At 36.7% G+C, this 24,803-nt stretch overlaps 1 protein-coding gene across 1 annotated transcript in view; it reads right to left on the reverse strand.

The window, feature by feature from the left end:
• LOC127200814 (ATP-binding cassette sub-family A member 6-like) overlaps nt 1–21,830 on the reverse strand; it is a 70,945-nt gene extending 49,115 nt beyond the window's left edge. The window contains exons 1-11 of the mRNA XM_051159281.1: nt 21,710–21,830; nt 18,235–18,335; nt 16,275–16,479; nt 15,134–15,292; nt 13,229–13,332; nt 12,273–12,499; nt 8,691–8,832; nt 5,619–5,804; nt 3,640–3,787; nt 2,104–2,266; nt 854–912 (exon numbers count right to left, since the gene is read on the reverse strand). Of these exons, the coding sequence (XP_051015238.1) occupies nt 854–912; nt 2,104–2,266; nt 3,640–3,787; nt 5,619–5,804; nt 8,691–8,832; nt 12,273–12,499; nt 13,229–13,332; nt 15,134–15,292; nt 16,275–16,479; nt 18,235–18,335; nt 21,710–21,830 (1,615 nt within the window). The remainder of the gene's footprint in view (nt 1–853; nt 913–2,103; nt 2,267–3,639; nt 3,788–5,618; nt 5,805–8,690; nt 8,833–12,272; nt 12,500–13,228; nt 13,333–15,133; nt 15,293–16,274; nt 16,480–18,234; nt 18,336–21,709) is intronic.
• Nucleotides 21,831–24,803: the final 2,973 nt, after the last annotated feature.

A 24,803-nucleotide genomic window follows, 5' to 3' on the forward strand; every position in this document is an offset into this window, starting at 1 on the left:
AAGAGGAACTGGAAGAAATAAAGGGAAGGGAAACTGTAGTCAGGATATATTGAATGAGAAAAGAATCTATTTTTAATAAGATGGGTGGAAGGAAAAGGTGTGTGTTTCCAGTCTAGAATTCATTTTTAATAAAAGCAGTTGAACCTCTAAAATGCAGCTGTTAATTGAGCTTTCTCAGTGTTTGCTGTATAAAATTATATCTGTTATAATATTTAGTTTTATAGCATGCCACATTATACAAAATTAAAGATTGGTTTGCCATGGAATATTGATTTGTTAATTTAACTCACTGTCGAAATTTCATCAATCTTGTTTTGATTAGTGTTAAAGTTCACTTGTGCATCAGTAAATATGAACTATGTAAATTCCATGACTATCTAAAAGTTTTTACATGTTCTAATATTCTTTCCTAACAGTACAAATATAAAAATGTGGTTTTGGTAGTCATAGTAAAAGGCAAAATAAGCTGGGCAGTGGTGGCACACACCTTTAATCCCAGCACTTAGAAGGCAGAGGCAGGTGGATCTATGTGAGTTCGAGGCCAACCTGGTCTACAAAGCAAGTCCAGGACAGCTAAAAGGAAACCCTTGCCTCAAAAAACCAAACCAAACCAAACCAAAACAAAAGAAAAACAAAAAAATAAAGCTATGTTTTTCACAGTAGAGTTAGGTCACTTGTATTCTTGCTTCTTTCTCTTGTTTTTTTTTTTTTTTTTGTGTGTGTGTGTGTGTGTGTGTGTGTGTGTGTGGTGTGTGTGTGTGTGTGTGTTTGCCAATATTTTACGTTTTCACGCTGAATGAATACCAGGGGCTTGGTATTCAAAGTTAAGTAAAGAATGAAATATTTTATTCACCTTTCAAGGCTTCCACCTCTCCAGACTTTCCTTTATATTCTTTTTTAATATTTCTTATTCTGAAACAATAAAGAGGTGCATTACTAACTATTACAGACAAATAAAAAAGCACAGACAGATATAATGGCAGATGTAGAAAACACTTTATAGTAAATAACATATGACATAATTGGATTGTTCAGAGATGCAAAGAATTATTTTCAATTAATCATTTCCTTTTAAATAGAAAATAAACGAGAATCTCTAACCTTCAGCTGTTTCGGCTCTGGCTTTTGGCTTTAGCCTCCTCACATTTACACTTACACAGCAAAGACAGCAGGATGGTCATTGGATGAGAAGCATTGAAAGAGATTAAGTCTTATAAGAAATTCTATTTAAGCCATTCATTACATGGTATGATGCACATTGGCCTTACACGTCCTTTGTAGCTGGTCTTTAATATTTTATTTTAATTAAGAAACTCCCATTTAGGAGAAACTGATGTTTTCCAGATTTCAGAGCTGAAAACAGTAATTCTCACTTGGGGAAGACACTCTGTTGTTTTTCTGGAAACGTTCAAACTTATGCCCCTACTGTCACATAACATTCTCTTTGTGTGCCTTCTATACACCCAATTTTTCTGTCTTAAAAGGACATTTAGCCAGGCATGGAGGCATATGCCTGCAATCCCCAGCACTTGGGAGGTGGAGGTAGGTAGAACTCTGTGAATTCCAGGACAGCCTGGTCTATAGAGTTCCAAGCCAGCCAGGGCTACACAAAGAAAGCCTGTCTCAAAAACAAACAAACAAACAAAAAACAAAAAAATACCAAACAGAACAAAACAAAAAATCTAAATAAATTTTTAAAAATTTAAGAAAAATAATCCAGAAACTCAAACAAGAAAAGATAAGGGTAGAAAATACAGAGCAGTGGTTCTCAACTTTCCTAACCCAGCAACCTTTTAATACGGTACCTCACGTTGTGGTGACCTCCAACCATACAATTATTCTTATTGCTACTTCATAACTGTGATGGATCATAATGTAAATAGCTGTATTTTCTAATGGTCTTAGCCAACCCCTGTTGGAAAGGGTACAGAAGGGTCTGGCCCTACAGACTGAGAACCATTGAGATAGAGGGGAATCGAGGTGTTCACATTGACGCTGGTGAAGGCTAATGCCTTCCCCTCAACACTTGCCACAGACTCGCAGATAGCTGTTGGTTAACAGCCCTTTAGCCTTTTCCTCAGCATAGCTAACAGATGTGCTTGCCTGATGGCTTCTTTTCCTTGGTATTCTGGATCTACCGGCTCAAAATCATCAGAAGGAAGCTCGGGGTCTCTGACTCTCTCAGTGACCTCATTTCTATTAGGCATTTGTCGAAAACATATTGAATTCAAGAAACTCTGTAGAGAACAACGGCGCTCATCCCCATCTAATTAGCCAAAACAATAAAATATCAGATCAATATAATGAAAAAATGCCTTGCTAAGAAAAGATGAAATATTTTGAACTTTCAAACATGATACAATTTTTCCCTTCAAGTATACTATTATTCAGAAGGAAACAAATAAACAATCAAAATTTAAACTAACATTTCAAAAGTTAACATAATAGAACTTTCAAAAAATAAAAATCAAATAATTTAAAAATATAATCTAAAAGATATCTATGAGGATAGGTGAGATCAAATATTCTAGAAACACAATTATTAATATGTGCACAAAATAACTATAGACATGTTTAGAGTTATAGTATATATATGTATATATATATATATATACTATGTGTAGTTAAATAATTATATTTGACTATAACTGGGATATATAATTATATATACATATAATTATAGTCCATTTAAATAGGTTGATCATGCCAATATAATTGAACATAATACTGAAATCTACAAATTCAAATATAGTTACATGAATTAAAAAAACACATTCAGAAATTCTATTTTTTCAAGATGAATACAATATTATAAATTTTTACTGATACAAAGAAGTTAAATATTATTTGTTATTAAGGATATTCTTATGTAAGCCAGAAATTGGTCATAGTCATACAAATAAATACATAGAAATATATAAGACAACACTAACTATTACCAAAGTGGGGGTCTATTAAAAATTAAAAGCATAGAAATGAATACTCTGATTCTAACACATTTAGAGGAACCTAGGGTTTATGTGAATATTTTGGTTATTGGCAAGAGAAAAAAATTAACTGCATACAGAATATGGAAATGTTGAGAATAATGACTAGCAAATAGTTATTAGAACATGTTTCTACCACATAATATCCCAGTTACATCCAACCATAAGAGGAACTAATTATTGTTAGTTTATGAAGTTATCATCTGAAGTGCTTCCTGGTGTGTGATGGTTTCTTCCTTGCATATTACACTCTGTCATCAGATCCCTTTCCTATAATGCCTTGTTTTGCTGCCCACCTACCTGTTGCCCTCATCTTCTTCCAAGGAGCCCACTCCTACTCTCTTGCCTCTTTTGTACTTTTTCAGGTTGCTCTGATAGAAATTCTTACTATTGATCTTTCAAAACACTTTGAAGAACACTTGAAAGGTAGTAACACTTAACATAAAATTGTATCTCAAAATCAATTTGTATTATTATTTAAAATCAAAATAATTTAATATAAATATTATTCACTGTAAAGTATAGCTAAATTAATTCGGACTGAGATTATGAATTTAGTCTCACCTCTAACATTATTTTAATATAATTGTAAGAAAAGCTTTTTCATGTAATCAATAACTGAAATATGAGATAAAAATCCACTAATACTTACACAGCAAGATTTTGTCAAAATACAAGGCCAAAGCCAAGTAGATAAGACCATCAAAAGCCAATATGGAAAATGTCGCTAACATTACATATGATTCTCCTGAAGGGTCTGGAAATACTACACCATTCACATTATAATCCAGAAAGATAATCTAAGATTCAAACAAAAATAATAATAAAGTTCTAAACTCATAAGTTGGCATAGTACCAATAATTATTAGTTTACAAGTTAGCTTTATAAATAGATATTTTAATAAAGGTGTTGTAAATAGTATACAGAAGAATAAAGCTACTGGAAATGCAAGATTGAGTCAACATTTGAAAATAAATCAATATAATTCTGCATTCAACAGAATAAAGCATGGAGGGGGAAATGTAATTAATCTAGTAGATGCAGAGAAAGCATTGAGAAAATTGAGTATCCATTCACAATATAAGTGATTTCTTTACAAACTAAGAAGATGAGATGTCTTCTTTTTTATTATTTTTTTAGATTATTTATTCATTTATTTATTATGAGTGCTTTATTTGCACATACACCTGTATGCCAGAAAACGGCATCAGATCACATTACAGATGATTGTGAGCCACCATGTGGTTGCTGGGAATTGACCTCCAGACTTCTGGAAGAGTAGACAGTGCTCTTAACTGCTGAGTCATCTCTCTAGCCCCAAGATGTCTTCTTGAAAAGCCATGTTTAGTAGCAAAATGTTGAAGGCTCTCCTTTGCTAGCATTTCTGGTCAATGTTGTAGTAAATGTCCAGAAATATACAAGTCAGGGGCTCACAAGTGTCCATAACTCCAGTTTCAGGAGATTTGATGCCCTCGTCTGGTCCTCAATGTACGTATGTAGACACACATACATACATATAAAATCAAGATAAGTAAACCTTTTGCATAAATCTCTTTCCATTAAAAAAGAGGAAAGCTAACAATAACTGAAAAAAGACTGGTACACAGCAAATGTAGGAAATATAAAAACCTCAGTAGAAATACAAAGAAAAGATCTTAATAGACAATTTGCAAAAGAAAAACATAAAAATACAGTTCATTAAAATGTATCCAATTTTATCAAAAGTACAGAAAACACAAATTAATGAGCATAATAATAATAAATCACATTTTTATCAGAGTGGCTAATATCTGGATGTTAAACAATAACAAATCTTGGTGAAGACTGAAAAAAAAATCATCATTTTTATAAATTCAAATGATGCTACCATTTTAGAAAAGCAGTGACAGCCATGAGTGTTAAAGTTTGAACACACTAGTCCTGTTATCCAACTCCTACAAATACACCAAACTGAACCAGTATACGGAAACACATGAAAGAATATTCACAATAGCTTTATCAAAAAAGAAATCAAAGCCTGGAATTTTTACTCTCAATTATCAAAAATTAATAATAATATGAGCACACAATAAGATGGTATATGACACTACATTGTAGTTATACGCAAGAGTATGCATGAGACCTAATGGCATAATAGTGAGTGAAAAAGTTAAATATTTTAAAACATACACTGTATAATATCCATTACATAAATTTTAAGATGGATGAAACAAATATTTATATTTTAAAACCTTAACTTGGCTGATCTTAAGCAGCAAGGAGGTAATTTTCATAAAATGGTTACCCGCTGAAGCATAGCATACTTAGAGGTACTTCAGGATGATCTCAGTATTCTAGGTCCTGGACGTTCGTAAGTACACTGGGGGGACGCTACAGAGTCTGTTGTACTATGTACTTACGTCTTCAAAGATTTTCATTTACACAGCAAGATGCCTTAAACAGCTTTACACAGAATTTTTTTTAATAAACTAACAATTTTTATTTTAACTCTTTTACTTAATGTAACAAGTTTGGCTTTGTAGCAGGAAGGTTACTCTAATAAAACGCTCTTGGTTAGGACCAGACTGAACTTCAAAGAGCCTTCAAAGGTTAATTCCTTTGGAAGCACCAATAGTAACCTATGTTTTTACCTTAGCCAACCCAGAGGTAAAGGCAAAGGGGCTGCAGATGCTCAGAATCCATTCCAGAGGTGGGGGGAGTTGTGTATAGAGTACAGTGAACCCCATACACCCCCAAAGGAGGGTAAAGAGAAATACGATTAGATTGGTGAGGACAGCTTTCTGTAACAGGACAGCCATCAGGAAAGCTACAGCTATCTGAAAGAGAGAAGACATTAGCTGTTTGTTACAAGTAATAGCTTTTGATAACCATCAGCAAAACGGAGCTCATTGCATGCTACAAGGCGTTATCAATGAGAAAGCGAGAGGCGTGTAAAGTTATAACGTCTCTCTTCTGCTCTCAGATTTTTTTAAAGCAAGATCCTTGCAGGCCCTACCCATTTGCTGAGTTTTTGTTTCTAGAGAAGAGACAGGGGAAACTGGAAGATGACCCAAGAATAAGGTAGAAAAACAATATTGGAGAAATTGAACAACACTAAATTATTGTGCTAAGGAAAAGTATTCATCTGCATGACTTCTACAGGAAATATCCTAGAATGGGGAGAAAAATACAAAAACCACTGTTCAGAGAAGGATGGAGAGAGAGAGATGGGCAAGAAAGAAAGGACAGAAAATAAAGAAACCCTAAAGAGGCTGGGAGTGATGGTGTGTGGAGATTGTCAAGAGCAGAGCAAACAGCAGAGGACATCTGCCTCTATGGAAATGTCACACTGAGTCCCATTAACTTGTTAAATAATGTGTTAATAATTATAATAAACACTGTTTGAATTATATGATATTTTAAAAAATTCATTGAGTATTCCCAACTGAAAACACTGAGCTATTCTCTTTCTGTTCCCCTAAACCCAATCTCCCAGTCTCATCCACAGCTCTGCAGCAGAGCACCTATGGCAGCTTTCCCTGTCTCCCAGCACCCCATCTCCTGTGGTTAGCACAGATCTGCCATTTCTAACCTTCCTCCCACTCCTTGTTACTGTGTCCCAGACCCCAACTCCAGCAGGCACCCTCACCCCGCTGCTTATCCAATGGTCAGTCCTCCCAGACAAGTAGGCTGAAGACCCACATGTCTCCTACTGCTTCTGAAGTCCAGCCTCCCACTCCACCCCCAGTCTCATCCCCAGCTCTGTAGCAGGAAGCACGCCTTGATCTCCTTTTCCTCTTTGATGCCATCCCCAAGAGATCACATACACCTTCTCCTCTAACCTTCCTACCCACAATGCATTGCATCCCAGTATCCCAGCCTCAAACACTAGCAGGCATTCTCACTGAACACACCAGCTGAGCAGGCCAGGGAAACAGGCAGCACACATATATCTCACTCTCCAAAAATCCAGGAAAGAAACAGAAACCAAGAAACAAAACACCCACCCAACACACACAAATCCAGAACCCAGGACCTAGACCTATAGTCAGATGCCTAGACACCATGATAAAAACACAATCAGTAGCAGTCAGACCAGTATGTCTCCACAGGAGCCCAGCTGTCCTACCACAGAAGGCCCTGAATATACCAACAAATCTGAAGCACAGGAAAAAGGCCTTAAAACAGCCTTTAGGAATATGATAGCAGTCTGACAACACACTTGGAGGCTCTAGAACATGGACAAGTAACCACACTGAAGAGGAGTAGATGGCAGGATATAATCAAACTGAAGGCGAAAGTCAATATAATCTAGACAGAGACTACAAAGAACCAGAGAAACAAAGAGTTGGCTCTTTGAGAAAAATCAACAATATAGAAAAACCCTCATCCAAATAAAATGAAAGGAAGACTATCTAAATTAACACAATCAAGAAATGAAAAGTGAGACATAACACTAGACACCAAGGAAATCCAGAGAATCATAAAGATAAATTTAAAAGCCTATACTCCATCATATTAGAAAATCTTTTTTAAAAATGGATAAGTACCACTTACTAAAGGTAAATCAAGGTCAGAAAAACAATTTGAATTATACATGAATATATATGTAATAACACTACTATATAACTATAGTGTATAGCTATATACACTATAAGCTCTGAGATGTAGATGCAGTCATTAAAAGTCTCCCGAGCAAAAAAGCCCAGGGTCAGACGGTTTTAATATAGATATTTCAAATTGTAATTGTGAAGCCTTTAGTTACTAGTAACTAGTATTGTGAGTTTAATGAAGTTTAATGAAGCAATGAAGTTTAATGCTTCACAAGGCCTGTCCAGTGATACGAGAGTTACCCTAATCACTATCATCAAATCTGTCTAAGGACGAGTTGGACTTATTTGGGGGCTGATATGGAAACCTAACGCAGGGGAAATTTCTTGGAATATATGAAGATGATCCTAATGTGGTCTTCTAACTGGCCATATCTTGTAGAGAAAGGAGGCTTCCAGTGGTAGGACTAGGTTGCACTCAATTGAGTTGATGGCCAAGGGTGTCCCGTGGAAACCCATAAGCAAACTAGGCTGATGCTATGACAAAGGACTGCTCTCTGCAAACTGACAGCGGGACTCTCACTGCCATGGACAAAACCCTCACTACTCACTGAATATGGAGAAGTCGAACTGCTTTTCATTCCTTCTACTCTTCCTTTTGCTTTTTCTTCCTTTAACTTTAAGTATTAATGTATTATTTTCACTTACATTTACTGAAAATGGTGGCATAAAACTTAAAATTTATCTCCATGAGACCAATGTTAGTTGGTCAGCATGATGCAATAAAAAGCAAACTTGAATAGTAGTAGTAACAGCCTAGCAAGCTAGTCTTTCACTCATTTAAGTAACTAAAGACTTCACAATTACAATTTGAAATATCTATATTAAAATATTTTATAAAAAATTTTCAATGCACCATTTCATTATGTAATGCATAAGAGTTCTGTGAAAAAAGAGAGGCCCAATTTACTTGGGTTTACATTACTTTTTTATAACCATTGAAATTTTCTCAAGCAAACACATACATGTGTACACATGTGCACACACACATACATATGCACACACACACATACAACATGAAAAAATGGCTTCCTAACATCCTGGAGAATTAATGTTTGCTACACATAGCTAAGATCTAATGTATAAAAGATGGTAATAAATGCATACACTTACCAAAGATAATCCATATAAGAAAAAGAGTGTAAATATGACCAGGAAACCAGTCATTACTATAGTCTGGGTAGATATTATGATAACTGCAATGAATATGGAAATTATAAAGATGAAGCCAGCATAGATTAAGCCCCAGGACAGCCTAAAAAAAAACAAAAGGCATTGAAATTTGTGAGCCTTCTAAATAAATATTTTTTAAACCACAAAAGCACCTAAATAGCAACCCAATTCTCTTGTCTGTGTACCCTAGTTTAATAACTATGATATTGAAAATATGGCAGAAGTCCATTGTGTGTGCTCCCCATCACAATTCTCCATCTTCCCTCCCCTGAGGTAATCACTTTGACAAACGCCCTCCTTATGAACCCCATGCTTTGTAATGGCCTTTGTCACACAGTAATGGTGAGTAGTACCAAATATTAGTATAGCACTTAGCAGAGCACCAACCAATGGGAGAAAATGTCACAACCAATAAGTGACTATTATCCAAAGTACGGCCTTGCTGGTGCTTGAAGTCTAGGCATCAATATACATCTACTGTACAAATACAATGATCACTGTATAAACTGTAGGTTTTATGCTGTGTATATTATATGTAACTTGACTTTATCAATCAATATTATCTATTATTACATAAGGAGCTTAAGATATTGCATGTGTTATGATATCCTAGTATTCTTCTGACCTTAGATAATTGTTTTCTATTTTTCTTTCTGTTGTAATTGTGCAAGGAATTTTATTACATTTGTTTTTATGTAAGATGCAGAAGAATATCTCTACAGTGAAATTACCGAATTAAAGTTTATGCCCTCAGTTTTATTAGGTATTACCAAATGGCCCTAATTGTAAAGCCGGAAAAAGACTTAACAGCGATGGTCAGTCAAATGTCAATCAAACAACTCTACAAGCGTCAACATCTTGAGGAGCCCAGCAGGCAACAGTGTCACTCTCCTTTCCAGAACACCAAAAACCCACTACTCCACAGATGACATCACATGTTTCCTAATTCTGCTACTTACTTCTTTACTTAAATGGATAAAAGTTATGGCACGCCTTTACATATCTTTACACTTTTACATTATTTTGCTTTACATGTGTTGATGTTCATATTTTTGCGAGATATTTATTAAAGAACAGCATCTTTAGATAAGACAAGATGATAAGGGCGCATGAGTCCAAGGTTCTCATGAACACATAATAAAGCTGTAGTCCCTCTCGTTAGTTAATGGGTGTGTAAAATGTCACAGAGTAAATCATCAACAAGGTACAAATCTCACTGCAGTCATTAATTCTGTACAGAGTTCTTTCCTCTGTTTAAAACCATAAAACAAAGCAAAAATATGCATTTTTGCAACAGTGCACCCTAGTAAAATATGTTTAGCTGGATTTGCTACTTCTTTATTTTTTTTTTAAATTTCATTTATTTATTTATTTATTTTGGTTTTTTTGAAGACGGGGTTTCTCTGTGTAGCCTTGCCTGTCCCAAATTCCCTTGTAGACCAGGCTGGCCTCAAACTCACAGCGATCCGCCTTCCTCTGCCTCCCGAGTGCTGGGATTAAAGGCGTGTGCAACCACCGCCTGGCTAATTTTTAACCTTATATCATTATATTGAACTGCCTATGTTAGAAACATCAGCATTTTTGAAAACTGTAACATACTCTGTAAATGTACTTCTTAAGTGCAGAAGGTGACGGCTTCAGGTAGGATTGGGAAAACCACAGCGTGGGAGAGTTGTGAAATAAAGACATTAAAATAATTACTTAAAACAGAAACCAGCTATAGGGGTGGAGTAAGAGATGATATTAATGAACGCATGCAAAATTTTCTTGTTCACAAAGAAATACATGCACTGTGCTTTTAAAAACAATGATTACATTTCACATTTATGGCATTAATAGAAGTCATATTTGCTTCCAATAGATGTCTGATACTTGGAAAAGATGCTTCCAAAGCACCTTATATCTTAGTTCCAAGGATGGACATATCAATGCATTTTTCCAGGGCTTAATTTATATGTGTGCTAAGAATCATCCTGAAACTGCATCAGTGTCAGAACATTTAATATCTACTTGGTCTTCCTGCCTGGCTGACTGGTGCCTCCCTAATTTAAGGAGAGTTGGGCATTCTGGCCCCTAGGACTTGCCTTGAACTAAAATAAGTCCCTTCTACTGAAATTGTTCTCTCTCTCTCTCTCTCTCTCTCTCTCTCTCTCTCTCTCTCTCTCTCTCTCTCTCTCTCTCTCTCTCTCTTTCCTCCTAACAGACCTGCATGAGAGTTTATGTCCATTCCTTTGTAATTCCCAATGCTCCCACACAAAAATCCATCACTTTATAAAGACACAGTTTCCTTCTTTTCTATTTTCCATTCCACATACATTAGAACTAAAATTATCCTTGTTAGTAAATATATTCTACACAGAAATAAAGGTTTCTGGACCATAATTTTCCTTCAGGGAACCTATGAGCTACTAGATTGTTCAATAAATATTCATCCAGTCCATGTAGTTTTATAATTCCACACACATAATTTTGGGGTTTTGTGTATGAGGGGTGTTTGTTTGTATATGTTGTGAATGGTGGTTGAGGTTTCATTAGGTTTGGTTTATCAAGAAGGGTCTCGGTCTCTCTATATATCTCAGGCAGTCAAAAACTCTCCATCTTCCTGTGTCTGCCTGCCTGATGCTAAGATTCTATGCCTGCACCACCTGACCAACCAAGTGCTTTCTTGATTTGGAGAATATGCAAAGAATTATCCTCTGAGACTCATTATCAAAACATGTCATGTCTCTTCTGAGCTAAAAGAAGCATGTGATTTCCCACTTCACCTAGCAGTATGCGTTTTGTCCCTGATACCACCAAGTTCTCTGTCTTGCTTCTGAGGAGATTAAACCTCACATTATTTGTGTTTCTATCAACTAACCTCATTCACTGTTTTCATAGGCCTTTATTTCTATATTCACATTTATTATATCACAAATGCATAAATAGATATGTCCATGCATTCACAGAAACATATACATATATCTCAAAATTAATGTGTTCATGGGGTGAGGCAAGATACAAATTTTATCACATAGTTCAAGTACTGTTATTAAGTCCTTCCTGGCCACCAGCCTAGATGCATCACAACATACAACATTTACTTGTTTTTACGCAGCCCTGATTGTCCAAGCCCATGAGCACACATACCCTTTACAAGGCTGTTTTCTGCACATAGAGAAGTGTGGAAAAGCCAGTGCACAGCTGGAAGCAGGCTGGGTAGAACTGCCAACAGGTATCCACCTCGGAGGCTCAGCTCTGGCATGCACCGTCTACCTGACTAGGCAACTGACTGCATTATTCTCATTTGCCTTACTTTCCCCATTTACAGCCATGATGCTAGTGCCTCTACCACAGAGGCGGCAAAGAAAACTGTCGGCATTAAGTCGTGTTCAGTGAGTTACAGCTACTCTTTCATGGGAGATTTAACAAATACTAAATCAGAGGGCGGAAAAAAAGCCAAGTAGCCCACATGTCAAACTTAAACTGTGGCATTGTAAAACAGTAACACTTTTGCTGTTTTATGGTTTCTCTGTGACTCACCAGAATGCAGAGTCTTGTAGACCCATTATTTTCATCAATTGCTTATACTTTTTTCTCTCTTTAGTAACATTGCGCGATACAAAATATGTAAATGGGGAGAAATACAGCAAGCAGAATAAAATAAAAAATTCATATTGCATAATCCCTTTAGAAATAAAAGGTAGCGTCTTCATATTTATCGCATTAACAGACATCAGCTCCTCCATCACAGAGTGGTTTGTTGTGATCTAGAGAAAGGCATAAGCAAAGAGGGATTAGAGGATATTAATTGACAAAGCTGGAATAAGTGTTGGAGGTTGCACTAATGTCAATTTCCTAGTTTTAATGCTGAAGTCTAGTAACACACGATGTTCCCCATTAGAGGAACCTGGGCATGCTGCTTTGCAGGTTTCTGTGAAGCATTGCATAACTGGAAGTTTGAAACCAAGTGGTCTCTTTCTTGTTTAAAAATTTGAGTTTGCGAAATTGCTATTTTGAACGTACCCTTCTGCATTGCATGTGGAAACCTCATCCTTACTATAATACTAGAGGTTTGGGGAAGTAAGTCATCCGGTCCCACCCTCATAGATAGATGAGTGACTCATCAAAGAGTGGGCTTGAATGTCCTAATGTGCGATTTGCCCTTTTGCTCTTCTGCCAAGTGAGAACATAGTGCCTTCTCTTTGCCCTTTCAGCCCTTTCTGCCATGTAAAGATTGTGAGACTGTGACTCCTGTGAGGAATGAACTTTCTGAGGCCTAAGCATATACTTGCCAGACATAAGAACTGTGAAAAATAGCTATGTTCTTTTTTTTTTTTATTTTTTTTTTATTTTTTGCTATGTTCTTTATTAATTACCCAGCCTTGGTATATAGTTATTGTGGGGAAAATGAATTTGTGACAGCATCTTTCATTAAAATGTTGATGTCTCTAAAATTAATTATAGTGACCACTAGAGCTTTTCAGTTAAGCACTTACTTCTATGATAGCTGCATTGATGGCAGTTTGCAAAGCCACAAATCCTTTCTTCCAGTATTTGGACAGCACACATGAAACATCATTGTATGCATTCCAGCAATGATCTGTAAACACAGGGCAAAGTATAATGGTCGTTATGGGATAAAGGCCAATTTGGAATGAAGAACAAAAGCCTTTAAGAGAAAACGATTGAGAAGAGACTCCATTCGTCAGAGCTTTGGACCTCATAGAAAAGATGGGCACAGTGGTGCACACCTGTAATCCTAGCACTCAGGATGCAGAAGCAGAATAATAATGGATTTCTAGGCCAGCCTAGGTTATCTCCCAGGACACTGCCTCAAGCAAAATAGCAAGCAAGCAAGCAAGCATTCCAATAAGGTAATTTGGAGACGAGGCTATATAGTTTTGAAGAAGCAGCTACTCTGACACACACCAAAGAGAAATTCTCATCTTGCCAAAACATTAGGGTTTCCATATTGAAGCTACACACACACACACACACACACACACACACACACACACACACACTCACACACACACACAGAGATCCCCAGTTCTGTGCCTAGAGGTTGAAAGTGGGATATGTGCATAGCATAAGAGGAAACTTTTGTCCCAAAATTAACCTTAAATTATCATAACAAAATGCACACCTCCGGGTGGGAAATGGAGATGCTAATGAGATGCAATGTTTGAAGACTAGTGACAAGCTGTTGCACAAAAACATGACTAAGACAAAGGGCTAAAGCCCTTCTTGGGGGAGAAAGGTAATGGGGCAGGAGGGTATGTCACCTATATTCTGGAAGCCTAGGGTACTTTCTTCCCAATAGTTTCATGTGGCCTCTCCTATGACGTAGCATAAGAGGACAGCTTTATTCTGCATTTGAGTGTCTCTGGAGAAAAGATCCACAGATCTATTACTACTTAATTTAAAAAGACCACTTCTGCCTTTAACCTAATCTCCTCACAAAAATGACCTCATCCTAGAGGGGTTTCCTGGCCACCATAAATATCTAAAGGAGGTCTGTTGTCTTCATCGTCTTATTTTGTTTGTATACTTTTTTATCCTCCTTCCTCCTGCCCCTGACTAGAACAACTCTTACAAACAGGCTCCATTCACGCCCTCTTCAGGAACTCAGGGGGGAGCAGCACTCTGCACATGACGTGTGAATGTCAGGAAAGAACTGATTCTACAGATGGCACCAATTGTATGACCTCAAGAGTCTTTTAATCCATACGCCTTCCTCCTTTTCAGCTGCCTCTGCTGTGTCACCACATTCTCCCTGAACAGCTGGCATTCTCTGGGCTATATCAGGAGTGCTCTCTTAACCTTGGACAACTTCCATATGCTTGCCCTGATGAAAGTAGTTCAGTGGCTATTTGTGGCCTACAAGACACCAAACAGGACCTAGCCCTTATGCGACTGCAAAATCCTTCTCTCCTCGCGTCCCATGGCTTTTCTTGCTCGTCTTCCAGCTGGAAGCTTGATAAGATGCTCTCATGCCTTCATCCTCTTTCTTAGGACACAGCATCTCTAGTTCATCACGCTTGCTGTTCCTTCGATCTTACTTTAAAATTTAGTTCCCTAATCCAATTGTCAATTAATAATCCTGGGCCTGAGATACCACAAGTCCCTTCCATTGCACTTGCTACTAATTACTCAATGCTTGTCAGACCTCATCTGACACTGGAATCTAACCATTCCCTTAGACCCATGAGCTCAACAGATGTGTGCTGAATTATTCTGCAGTGTTGCAAAATCAACCTCTAAAATGAACACAAGTAAAGCAATAAAATGTTATTCTGTTCTTGCCAATGAAATTTAAGGTACCTGTTACCCAACCCTATCTGTTCCCACTTGTAGAAAACATAAAAATGGTTGCAATAGGGTTTTATATGAAAAGTTACCTGATAAATCTTCTTTCATAATTATATTTCCGTATGTTATAAATATTTCTAATGTGTAAGAGAAAGTGTCATTAAATACAACTCCAAAAGCATATGGAACATTCTCCAGAAGCATGCTGTCCAAGTCTTTTTTACTGGGTACACCAACGACTCTTGTTCCTGTGAAATATAAAATGAAAGGAGGTATACCGGATTATGTAGTATTCCCCCCAAACAGAATGTGATATTAGACTAAGCCATGGTTTTATAGACTCTTCCAATTAAATTAAACACACTAAAGGGCAACCTAAAAATATTTTTTTACTGTTTCAAATGACCAGAATCAATTTGTGCTTGAGAATCACATGTTTTAATAAAACAAGTTATAGATGAGGGAGACCGTCATGCTTGTGACATATAAGAGTGGTTACTTATATTTAAAAGTATAATACTCCTACTGTTGTTGTTAATATAACCCAAATGATTCCCCAATTCAGCCTGAAGCAAAAACAACTTACAAGACTTTAGTCTTATGTAGACATAAAGATAACAAACAGACTGTAAAACAACCAGGAATTTCATTAGTCAGAAATTAAATAATAAACAGCCAGACTACACCCAGGTTGCTCAAAAGTGAAATATGTGTTTTCTTTGTCTTGGTTACAAAATAGGACCAATTTAAAATCACAACTTTTAAAGATTTTGCATTCTACAGTACATGTAGGGAAGAATATCACCTTCAGATTACAGAACATTAGTGCTCTCACTTACAAACTTATTGTTAAATAGCCATGACCTAATTACTTAGATTTTAACAAGCTGTAAATCTTAGTCATTGCTTATCCTGTTCATACATACACATGCGCCAATAGCTACATATCTCCCAGTTGCTGTTTTGCAAATTTGTAAGTTTTTTGCTTTTCCTATGCTCCAATATAAAAATATGTTTCCATAAATTGATCCTCTATCTAGCTGAAAGATTTAGAAATCTGTGGGAAAAAAAACCTAAAACCTAACCAGATAATATGCTATTTTGATACTTGAACTTATTAAAAGGATGTTGAACTATAATTTCAAACTAGTATGTACAAATCTTATTAAAATATAAATATAATAAAGTATAAAAATAAGACTAATTCTTTCTTGTCAATGGAATATTTACCTTTCATAGTTGGAGCAAATGTTGTTTTATTCATTATCTGTTGGGTTATATTAGATACTGGTGTGTATGCAACCATTATAGATGTTCCATCAAATTTATCTATTCTTCCAAGATCTTGAGAAGGGGTTTCAGGGATGTGACTATTATCTTTGAAATATGAAAACAAACCCATATAGAGTCCTATTATAATTGGGGTGCTCCATTCCTATAAAAACAGTTTTTGAAAGAGAGAAATAAGCCAAGATTTATTTCTATTCAAATCGGTTAACATCAAATAATTCTGAAGACAAGTTGAATTTTTCCATATAATTGGCTTCTCACTGCTGCTCACTCTTCAGAGAAAGGAAAACTCAATGAAGGACAAGGTCTGAATTAGCAGCCACAGGCACTGCTCTCTGACCTAAAGCTTTACGATAAATCATGAATGATTTCAGAAGTCAATTGAAAACAATAACAGGATACTTGACAGTGTGGCGATCTTGTTTGCATGGAAAGCGAATCCTAGATATAATGCACAAAGTGTTCCAGATCGTATTCATGATGGCAACTCATAAGTTTTCTTGCTAGCTGTCATATTTTTTTGAGAAACTAAAGGAAATCGGTTGAAACTGCATGGGAGATACTCTGTAGTAAATCACGAACAGCAACAATTTCTTCCTTCATGATACGATGCTAGCACATACTCTTGTTTTTTCAAGCAATTGAGAATCCTTCTTTAATGCCCCAAAATACCTCTCCCTAGTCTGACAACCATATAGGGAAAATATAAGGCAGTTACCACAAAGCACTCTCAAAACAATGTTGAAAGAGAAGATACAGTTGACTTTCTCATTAATTAAACATTTCAGCTTACCAATGCCAGAATTTATCTGTAGACATCAGTTATGTCCTTATCTTTGGAATTTCCTTCTAAGTATTGACACCATGTTCATTTCTTTAAAAGGACCACACTAAGTTAATACAGAATAAGGGTTTGACTATAACATACCCTTAGATACAAGTGGGAGTAGGTGGTTGAGTTCTTTGGTATGGACAATGGGAAAACATAGTATATGCCACTTCCAGGTCTGGTTTGTAGACCCTTACCCAACCTACTACACTCTCTGTCTCAATTCTTTCTCTTTGTCTTATGAGTAGTTCAGCAGAGGTTACCAGGATCTGAGGAGATGTCAGAGTCCCTAGAAGAAGAAATTACCTGGATGAATGGAAATAGTTTTAGTCCCATTCAACCTGCTTCTCTTCTACTACTGACTGTACTAAAAATAGTGAAAACCGAACACTTGCCATGTGTTAAGCGCCTGAAATTTGGACTACTCACCATTTCTCAACCCAAATTCTTAGTACAAACTAACAGTGCTATACTTTTATAATCCTTGGGAATACTCTTTATGTAGAAAATCAATAGTTTTGAATATAAAACAATAAAATTAAAAATTCTCAACTTGGTAGCCTGCTATCCTTCCAAGAAGAGACTTGATACCCTATGAGCATATACAGGGGGAGAAGGTCCCCCTCAGACACAGTCATAGGGGAGGGGAGTAGGGGAAAATGGGAGGGAGGGAGGAATGGGAGGATATAAGGGATGGGATAATAATTAAGATGTAATATGAATAAATTAATAAAATATATTTAAAAAAGAAAAAAGTCTCAACTTACACTTATCAAATTTTGTATTATGACTTGGTTCCCAGTGTGGAATATGTGATAATTTAATCTTTTTTACAATTTTCCATAAAATTAAATTTTTACTTTATCACCTGCTTAAAAATGTAATACTTTTAGTCTTTGTTATTCTGTGGTATTGGTTATAGACTGTGATGAGTTTCTCAATTCAACAACTATACAGAGAAGTGCCTATGCAAAAGTAATACATATAATCTGCTGATTCAAATGTAATATTTTTAAAGAATTGGGCAAGGAAAGAAGAACACAGAGGAAAGGATGGGCTGTCTGCACATACCAACAAGCTCTCTCTTTTCATTCTCCATTTCTTGAGTAGATTCTTATGCAGAAGTGCTCGTGTTTGCTGATACACACTCATCTCTGTCAGACCCTTTTCACCTGCTCAGTAAGTGAACAAACAATAAGCAAACCAAAAATAAAAAAGCAGAAGTATAATTGGAAACACCTTGACTGTGTTTCTCATTCAAATAGTTACTACACTTAAGAACTGTAGTGAAGTATTTCTGCAACAATTTGTGACTGAATTTTACCTCACATATATCCACTTAAGCTGTGTGGAGAGATGGATGGTGGTGAAGACGTGAGGGTGGCTGTTATCACACTTCTACAATAAAACAGAACATTCCAGTTAGAACAACATCATTAGGGTGAAGAACATGTATAACTACATTTTAAAACTGAATTTAACGGTGTGAATAAAGTAATCAACTCATTCCATTCCATTAGTGTTTATTCTTGTTCCGTGCATTTTAGAAAAAAGTCCTGGAACTAATCTAATCAACAACAAAATTTCTGACTGCTCAAAATGATAAGCTACATTCATCTGATACAATCACAATGAAATATGTTGTGATATTTATCATGTGACTGAAATAAAATAAAATTTAACTGAATAACTTTTATGAAAAGATTAAAATAATAATCCAGGCTCAAAATTACTTGGCTCTGACACACAAGGAGAATACAACTTCTCTCAGTTTTGTGAATATAAATGTCCTTCAAAAACTATGAAAGAAAAGTACTAAATAAGCTTGACAGAGAGAGAGAGAGAGAGAGAGAGAGAGAGAGAGAGAGAGAGACATATAGAGACAGAGAGAGAGAGAGAGAGAGAGAGAGAGAGAGAGGAAAGGAGGGAGAGAGAGCAAGATTGAATAGAAAAGTAATTTTGCCTGGAAATTTTTCAAATAAACAAAATTTTAATTAAGCTTTTTTCGTTTTTATAGTTTTTAAATTTAATCTTTCCTACATTTACATAACAAAATTTTGTGCAGTTTTCCCTTGGCTACAATGAAAGCAAGCTAGAATCTACTGCTAATATCTACAAACTAAAATCTGTTGGGGAAAATCACTCTAAATATTTAAATACCTGAAAAACAGATACCTTCACAGTATGCACCCATGTAACTGGCAAAGCACAAAACCAGCACTAAGCTTTACTTACTGCGGAGAGGCGCCCCGTTCCCTGGAAGCAGTCGCACCGTTCTCTTTTTTTCTTGGGCACCAGCGTTGTCTCTGGTTCCTGATAGATTTCCTTAAGTAGCTGGCTACCCTCAGTTCTTACTCAGACTGGTTTCTGAAAAGGGATGTGGTCAATCCAAGCTGCGCATGGTGAATCTGTTCTGTTTTGTGTTGTGTCCCCTTTTCCTGTAACCCGGTTAGTCTCCTGGGAAGATACTGATCTGTGATTGGTTGAGAATAAAACAGACCCTAGGTCTGTTCATTCAGCCTTTCACCTCCAGGAAAAATAGTGCAAATAAGGAAAACCTGTACAAACCCTTCAATGTGATGAGCTCAAGATGGGAAATAGGACAAAAACAAGAGTAAAAATATTAGCTAATCAAACTAAGTCTTTAAACTTGTGTGAGAAATATTAATTCATGTTTTCTCACTATGCATAGCTAAGCACAGATGTCAGTTTTCAACTTGGCAAATGCATGCTAAGTGGGAACAGTAGCGGAGGATGAAAATCTCTTTTCTTTTTCTGTTTTTCTTTTAAAAGTAAAGCCAAACACATTTCTACCTTGGAGAAATTTCTTACAGTAGACAAATGAATTATTTTTAATATTTAGTATCTCTCCTATTCTGTTCATAGTCATGCAGGATTTTATGAGTTATGTAGACAAATAAAATAGATTTTATGTGAGGAAAACACATAAAAGGATTCTGGTTTTTGTGCACTGGTGCTAGTTTACTTGAACTCTATTCTAGTCTCACTGCATAGTATATCTAAAAGGCACTGAGAACTTTCTGACCTGCCACAGCAAATGGCAAACAGGAAAGCAAAGTCCAGGAATTGGGAAATCTCAAATATTTGACATGGCTCCTTATCCACATGTGTTAGTAATCATAAATCAGAAAGATGTTCCAGAGTATAGGGGATAATATTAGAGCAATAACAGTTACAGCCATGGTAATATACTTGGCAAATAATTTTACTTTTAAAAGTAAACAAAAGTGAAATATCTCATCCTTTACATTGAAACTGTCAAAACAAACAAGTTCCAAAGTTTTAAGGACTGTGGGGGAAAAGGCCACAGACACTTAAAATTTTGTTTCAATAGTAAAACAAATCTTTTGAAGTAACCTAAAATATCACTCAGATTTTAATTAATTTTATTGCTGTAGTTTTTTATATCCATTTTATAACAAAAACATTTTAATAAAAATTAAAAGTTTTCTTTAAAATGTTATATTACTCATTTGATCCCTAGACCCTCTTTATTTCTTATTTATTTATTTATTCTCTCATGTATTACATCTCAACCACAGTGACCCCTTCCTCCACTTGTTCCAGTCCCTACCCCACAGCTCCTCCAGTTCCAGTCTTCCCTTCAGAAAAGAACAGGCTTCCTAGGATCAACCAAACACAGCATAACAAGTTACAATAGGATAGTCCCTCATTCCAGAGGAGGGGATAGGACAAGAGAGGGAGGAGGGAGTGTGGGAAAGGGGAAGACACAAGTAAAAGGATAATAAGCTGGATGTAATCTGAATAAAATTATTATTATTGTTATTATTATTATTATTATTATTATTATTATTATTATTATTATTATTATTATTATTATTATATACACACTCATATAAAGGCTGGATGAGGCAACCCAGGAGGAGGAAAAGGGTCCCAAGAGTGGGCAAAAGAGTCAGAGACAAATCATTTTCACTCTGTCTTTCTTTCTTTCTTTTTATTTATTTTTTTTTTATTACTGATTATCCTACTTTATTACATGTGAACCAAATAGATGAAAATGTTGCTTTGGATATACATATAAGGTGTTAATGTGCCTTCTCTTCTGCTAAGCATTTTCACATTACCACTATTAAAACGTGTTGACAACACAGTACACGTTGCGGAAACATCTTCTAGCCTTTGACTTGTACTCAGGAGGCTAATGCATGAGAATCAGGAGTTCAAATGCAGCTCGACTAATTAGTGACATCCAAGCAAGTCTGGGTAACAAACAGCATCTCAAGCAAATCTGTGAAAATATTACTAACAAAATCAGGGACAATCATCTACCATCCTTTTTTATCTCCATGTTGACTTTAGCTTTTTGATTTATTGTAATTTATTCACACTACACCTCAATGGTTATCCTCTTGCTCTTATTTTCTCCTACCCACCCTCCCTCCTTCTGCTACCTTATTCTCCTCCCCTCGACCTCCAATGCAGTTGGGAGGCTCTCCTCCCCCCATGTGACCTCAGCCTATCCAGTCTCAGGTCTCATCAGGATAGCCTGCATCCCCTTCACCTGTGTCCACAAGGATGTGCCACAAAGGGGTAGTTATCAAATCAGGGGCACCAAGGTTCCTGTTGGAGGCAGTACCTGCCTGCTCTCCTTCTTCATGCAACATGGAAAATGAACTACACATTGTCACATCCGAATAGAGGGTCTATGTTCTCTGCTTACAATGTCCTTTGCAGGTACATCAGGTTCTGCATTCTGCCTTTCTTAATGGCTGTTTTGTCACATTTGGGGCTGTCTTCATGGGGAGGTTATTTAATGTTCATCATCTTCTTTGAGGTGGGCTGGGTGTTGCTAGAAGTTAACTTGTCTCGTTGTGGAAGTATCTTTGAAATGGTGAAAACATCTCTAAATGCCAAAAAAAAAAAAATAATTAATACAGTTTTAATATCAATAGTTTCTTAAATATTGTTACTGCTTCTTGTAGTTAGCTTATTGGCCTCTTGTTTTTCCCGTATTTGTTTGATGCAGGGTCCCTCACTTGGATCTAGGCTGTTCTCTTTATTGTGATCAATTTTATTGTGGGTGACACTATTGTTAAATTTGAATGTAAAGTTATTGCCACAAATAGTGACCTAACATGATGAGGAAGGTGCAACCTCCAGCTGGGACCTTAAAATATTGGGTAAAATATATTCCAAGTTAGAAGGTGAGATATATAACTGAACTTTAAAATAAAGAATAAAGAATACTTAAAAGTAATAAACAATGGAAAAATAGCCAAAGATAGAATATATATATACATACGTATGTATGTATGTATGTATGTATGTATGTATGTGTACTAAAAGCAAAAAGAATTTAAAATTTCCTTTTAACTGTGAGTATAATTTCAGGTAATTAAATACATGTGGAATTTGTTAGATTAAGATCTGAGTCTCTGGAGTCTTAGTGTTCCTGTGACCTAGACCTTATCACTGACAGGTGATTCATTTTCTTGCATGAATCTAGATGCTTTGCATGACTAGTCAGTGCCGAACATAGACTAGAGGGGAAAAATTTCACATCTACCACCAGAGAAGAGTAGGAATATAATTTTTCTGTCCAATCACGGCGATATATAGAAAATGGAAACCCGGGGATAGGGAGATGGCTTAGTGGGTAAGCACATGCACTCAGATCCCTACACCCATAAAACAAAGCTTAATGTGGTCATGGGCATGTATATGAGCATACTGATATGTAGGGTGAAGTCAGAGGGATTGCTGGTGATTGCTGGCTCCAGCTCACGAAATCCAGTGAGAGATTCTATCTCAAAGAAGTAAGGCAGAGGAATATCAAGCAGGACACCCAATATTTTGTTCTGTTTTGTTTTGTGGCACACACACACACACACACACACACACACACACACACACACACACACACACACACACACGTGTGCCTACATCACATTTCGACATATAATATGCATTTTTTCTTATTTTTGAGATGATAATATATTACAGCATTCCTCCTTTCCCCTTTCTCCCTCCAAATATTCCCATCCACGCCAACTTATTTGCTTTCAAATTCATGGTCTCTTTTTCATTAATATTTGTTACAACACATTTTTTTAAACAAAATAAAATAAATAAACTCTTATACACTACAGCCTGGCCACAGTTTTCCCTCTCTCTACTCCTCCCAGGTCCCTCTCACCCACCCCAGATCTACTTTTCCTTCATTTCCCTTCAGAAGAGAGCAGGCCTCCAAGAGACAACAACTAAACACGACAAAAACAAATACAGTAGGACAAGGCCTGGACAAGGAAATCCAACAGCAGGAAAAGAGTCCTTAGAGCAGCCAGAGCCAGAGACACACCTGCTCCCACTATTAGGAGTCCCACAAAAATACCAGGTTAACAGCCATAACATACATGCAGGACCTGGTACAGAACCTTGAAGAGCCAATGCTCACTTATAAGTGAATATTAGCTATTAAATAAGGGATAACCATGCTAGAATCCACAGGCCCAAAGAAGCTACATAACGAGGATGGCTCAAAGAGGAAACATTTGAATATTGCTGTTAAAGGGAAATTGAATAGACATTGTGGGTGGATGGGGAGAGGGGACTGGATGAGGGAGAGGTGGGTATAAGAACAGGAAGAACAAGCTGGAGAGAGAACAGAGGGAGAGAGTACTGAGAGAGACAACTGAACCGGGGAAGAGAGCATCTCTAGAAACCTAGAGCAATGAAAAAATCTATGACGGTGACCCTATCTAAGACTCCTAGCAATGGAGGATATGGAGCCTGAACCAGCCATCTTCTATAGCCAGGAAAGACTACCAATTGAGGGATTGGGACACTAGCCCAGCCACAAAACCGAAGACCTACAATTTGTCCTGCCTATAGGATGTTCAGGGGTAAAGATGGAGCAGAAATTGAGGGAATGGTCAAACAATGACTGGCCCAGCTTGAGACCCATGTGATGAGAGGGAACCCACCCCTACACTATTAACGATAGTCTGCTCTTCTTGCAGACAGGAGTCGACCATACCCATCATCAGAAAGGCTTCACCCAGTAACTGATGAAAACAGATGCAGAGATCCACAGCCAAACATTAAGAAGACCTTGGGGAATCCTATGGAAGATGGAAAAGAAAGATTGAGAGAGTCAGAGGGGTCAAGGACACCATTTTAAAAACCTACAGAATCAAATAACCTGGGCCCATAGGGGGTCATAGAGGCTGGATCACCAACCAGACAGCACACATGGGACTGACCTAGGCCCTTTGCACATATGCTACAGTTCTATAACTTGGTCTTCATGTGGGACTCCTAACAGTAGGAGCAGAGGCTGTCTCTGATTCTGTTGTCTGACCCTTTTCACTGACTGGATGGCCTCCTCTAGCCTCAATAGGAGATGCACATGGTCTTTCTCCAACTTGATACGCCAAGGCTAGTTGGTAGTCATGGGATGCCTTCCCTTTTCTGAAGAGGAAGAAAATAGTGGATGGGGATACTTGTGGCTGGGGAAGGACTGGAGAAGAGGAGAGAGGGGAAACTGTGGCTGGGATATAAATTAGAAGAGAAAGAAAATAACCCATTAGAATGAATAAAATTTTAAAATAGCAATAATACATAAGATTAAAAACTTAATACACTTACATCAGATT

Source organism: Acomys russatus, chromosome 16 (genome assembly GCF_903995435.1).
Source record: "Acomys russatus chromosome 16, mAcoRus1.1, whole genome shotgun sequence".
Classification (NCBI taxonomy): domain Eukaryota; kingdom Metazoa; phylum Chordata; class Mammalia; order Rodentia; family Muridae; genus Acomys; species Acomys russatus.